The sequence below is a fragment of the Quercus suber genome, unplaced genomic scaffold, assembly GCF_002906115.3.
Source record: "Quercus suber isolate HL8 unplaced genomic scaffold, Cork oak 2.0 scaffold_1734, whole genome shotgun sequence".
In the NCBI taxonomy this organism is placed as follows: Eukaryota; Viridiplantae; Streptophyta; class Magnoliopsida; order Fagales; family Fagaceae; genus Quercus; species Quercus suber.
Genome location: NW_027071088.1, coordinates 1 through 3,885, shown reverse-complemented (window position 1 = coordinate 3,885; position 3,885 = coordinate 1). Strand labels below are relative to the sequence as shown.

The 3,885-nt window shown below is 33.2% G+C and overlaps 1 protein-coding gene across 1 annotated transcript; it reads right to left on the bottom strand.

Moving 5' to 3' along the window:
• Positions 1–133: 133 nt before the first annotated feature.
• LOC136066066 (uncharacterized) lies at positions 134–2,214 on the bottom strand (the record flags this gene model as incomplete). The annotated part of the gene is made up of 4 exons (XM_065769933.1): positions 1,593–2,214; positions 1,241–1,326; positions 317–395; positions 134–193 (listed from the first exon to the last, which is right to left on the bottom strand). Coding segments are annotated over exons 1-4 (639 nt in total), but the record flags the coding sequence as incomplete, so codon positions are not given.
• Positions 2,215–3,885: the final 1,671 nt, after the last annotated feature.

Sequence of the window (3,885 nt, the reverse complement as noted above, 5' to 3'; positions counted from 1 at the left end):
TCTGCAGGAATGACATTGTGCATTGTGTGAGTAACAAAGAACCCATATAGCTATTGGAAATAAACTTGCATTCCATATATGGTGCGGCTACGACAAGTATCTGGATCAAAATTTTATGAAGATGAAATTTTACCTGCATATTCATAGAATTGCATCCACCAAGACGTCCAATTATGTGCCATGATCGAATGGTCTACAAACAAACATAACAATTAAGTCACTGGACTTCAAACCAGGATACTAAAAGAACAAAAAATAAAGTCATTGACTTCATCTTGCAGAGAGGTTATTGTTAAGTTAGAGAATAGTCACGTACATCACAAATTAAAGTGATATCTTTCTCCAACAGATTGTTGTAGAATTCGAGCCATATGTATGAGTCTGAGTATTTGAATCTGGAAGCACCAGCTGTCAAAGAGTAAGTTTATGAAGGAGGAAATGATATGTAAGTGTTGTAATAACTCCAAGATTAGAAGTTGATGGAAGATTTCATTCTTCTTCAGTCAAAAAAAGAAAAAGAAAAGAAGTTGATGGAAGATATTGAGTCCAAGAATCTAAAAAAGGCAGTTAAAGAACTTTTGGCCCTTGAGAAAACTTGGTTCAGCTGACCTTGAGGAAACTTTGTTCAACTGACAAACATGATGGACTGCACAACCATAAATGGCGTATGCAAAAACGTTTATGTACTCAACTTTTCAGTATGACTTAATAAATCCAATCCTACCAATTATCAATCAACAAGGATTGAATAAGCCCAGTTTTAAAATGGTTTGTTTGGAGAAAACATGTTTGGCTGGAATGGCCTATTATAATCTTACATGATGGCAGTAATTCAATGTCACTGGTTATTAATAATTTCAAGCATTTTCATGGATAACTTCATTTGTGATACCCCAAATTTCTGGCTTCCAATTTCCATACATTATTATGTAGAATGAACCAATCAAATCCCTTTTTGTCTCCTTCCAGAGCCTCACAAAAAGGGCAGTGACATCAATATGATTTCAGAGCTTGTGTTCCTAGTAACCTCTCCTCAATTTGGTTTGCTTGCCCACAAAAGGTGGTATTTAAAAAAAAAACAATTCAGCGCTAAGCTGCCAACACAGACTGGAAATATTACACAAATCTAATGGAAAGCAATCATGTGTGCATATTTAGCATAAAATCACCATTTTCTTGTGTACCACTGAATTTGCAATAGCATAACCACATAATTAATGTCCCATGTATTCAAACTTACTTGTTGAATGTCACTTTCATTGGTTTTGCTGAACCAGCCTTTGCCTGCAATATTTTGTTCCTTTTCTTCTTCAACCTCTCCTTCATCTGCAATCCAATACACCCCATTTCAACTCACACAAACATACACACACAAATTCCCCAAAATCCACAAGACCATATCTGCTATCCCCTTAAAACAATCCCTGTCAAACATTTCCAAGAATACAAAGACCAAAACACAAAAACACCCATGTAATAATTCACCCTTAAAACATAAAACCAACACTAAAAACCATATCTTTAAGGTGAAAAAACAAAAACCCGTGAAATTTTTTTTTTCTCAAAATAAGTTTTCACAATGCATAGCTTACTTTGGACCGAAACTTGTCCGGGTCGTCCACACAATGACCAAGAATTTCAGCAATTTCGGGGTCTCGATCGAAGTCATTCTCTTCTTCTCTCCTTCTAAATCTACCCCAAGCTGAAAACTCATCTTCATCATCATCATCTCCATCTCTATCTCTATCTCCATCTCCATCTCCATCTCCATCTTCATCATCTTCTTCTTCAATTTCTCTTTGCAAGTTGTGGGTATTTAATTTCTGTCTTCTACTCCCATTAGCTTTACACAGAAACGTTTTGGTTCGAGCATAGCTCGGATTCGAAAGCTTTACGGTCAACAAAAATGGCGCGAAGCGGTTGTTTTGGAGGGAATTGTTGGGGTATAGAATGGTTGGCGGTTGAGGAAATGGTACGCAGGAGTGTAGGATAAGCATGCTTTGCATAAAAAAAAAAAAAAAAAAAAAAAAAAAAAAAAGGTTTGGAAGGTTGGAGTTGGAGAGGAACGGCGTATGTTAGCAACAGGAGAGTAGTTGTATGTGTGGAAGGCTAGTGTTTTCCACTGCTTTCTTCCTTAACTTGCACCTTCTCTGTTCATAGCTGCTAAAGAGAGTAAGACAGTAAGAGAGACTCAACCTTGGTGTTGGTTCGAGACTCCAGAGTTACTTATCATGGACTGCACCAAAATAATAAAATAAAATAAAAAGTCTTTTTTTTTTTTTCTTTTTTATGGAATTAAAGTCTAGTGTTAATGGGAGTGAGCTTAAGTATTGCGCGTGATAATTTTTTAAAGTGGTCTTATCTATACTATTATTTAAGAGAATTTTTCTGTTTAGATCCCTCATTTTTTAGCTCAAAAATACCCTTACACCTCTATATTTAAGTAGAGACGAAATTAAAAGACAGTCTCGTAAAAATACAATTCTAATTCCTACTAAAATATTACCTAAAAAATAGGACAACTCTTCTATTAATTTTTAAATTGATTTATTCACTTATAAATTAGATTTTCAAAATAAAAATTATATATATATATATATAAAATAAGAATAAAAAACACAATTTTTTTTCCTACAAAATAAGATCACTAATAAAAATAAAAATAAAAGCCTCATCTCACACGCAAAGCGCGTGCAATGAGTCTAGTTAAATTTATTTTTTTACAATTAGACTAATTTAATAAAGAGTAATATATTTTGTAATTATATATATATATAATATAATAGGAATAATCATAAATATTAATTTGAAAATTCATATCTTTATTTATTATAGGAACAATCATAATATAAATTTTGTAGTACCAAAATAAAAACAATACAATATTTCTCAAAAATTCAAAAGGTAAGTTAATGAAAATATTCATTTTTTTAATAAAAGTCACTAATAACATTTTGTGAATCATTAAGAAGAATATAAAATTTAGAAATTATTCTTTTTTAGTTTTAAACAAATTTTTTCAAATCTTAATTTTTTTGCCCTACTGTCCAAAACAAGAAAAACGTAACTAAAAATAATAATAAAACTTAACAATGATTAATTGGACCAATTAGGAAAATAATTTGTTATTGATAATCTATTAAAATTATTTCTTTGCAAAAATTGCAATTTGATCCACCAAAAACATATTATCAAATAAACAATTATTAGCAAAATCTAAGAATTAAATTTCTATATATACATTGTAATAAAATAATAATAATAATTGTGGGGCCTGTTAGTTAAAAAGGGATAGTAATCCTCAGAAGGGGGCTCGGGGCCCAACGGCCCAATCCGAGGACACTTCGTTATCCGAGGATAGTCTAAAAAAGTTTTATTATTACTAAATGGGTAATAGAGGAGAAACGAGTAGATATTATATATACGACGGCATAGTACACGTCCGAGGACACCAAAGTCCGAGGTGAATGTAACTTTCATGTTATTGGGAAGACTCCGCCAAGTTGTATCTGAACTGGAAATTGGATATAACTTAAGGGGGCGTCGGGGAAGGTAGCAAATATCTTCTAAGGCCATCACCTCCACATTAAATGCTTTCCAGCTAACACTCTGGCCGCATTAATGTGGAGGTGATACCTGAACAGTAACTAAGCAGCTTTATAGTCACTAAACTGCAAGTTCCGGTAGGTGCCGGATGGGACAGAAAGGAGCTCCCAAGATAAAAACTACACGTGTACGATGGAAATGGGGGGAAAACGGAGTATATAACATAGGAATGAAGGAAATAAAGGGGACTTTTGGCAGAAAAAAGAAAAAGAAGAAAAAAGAAAAGAGAGACTGACTGAAAGAGAGCCGAGGAGAGATTTTCTCAAGGAATAACTTAGA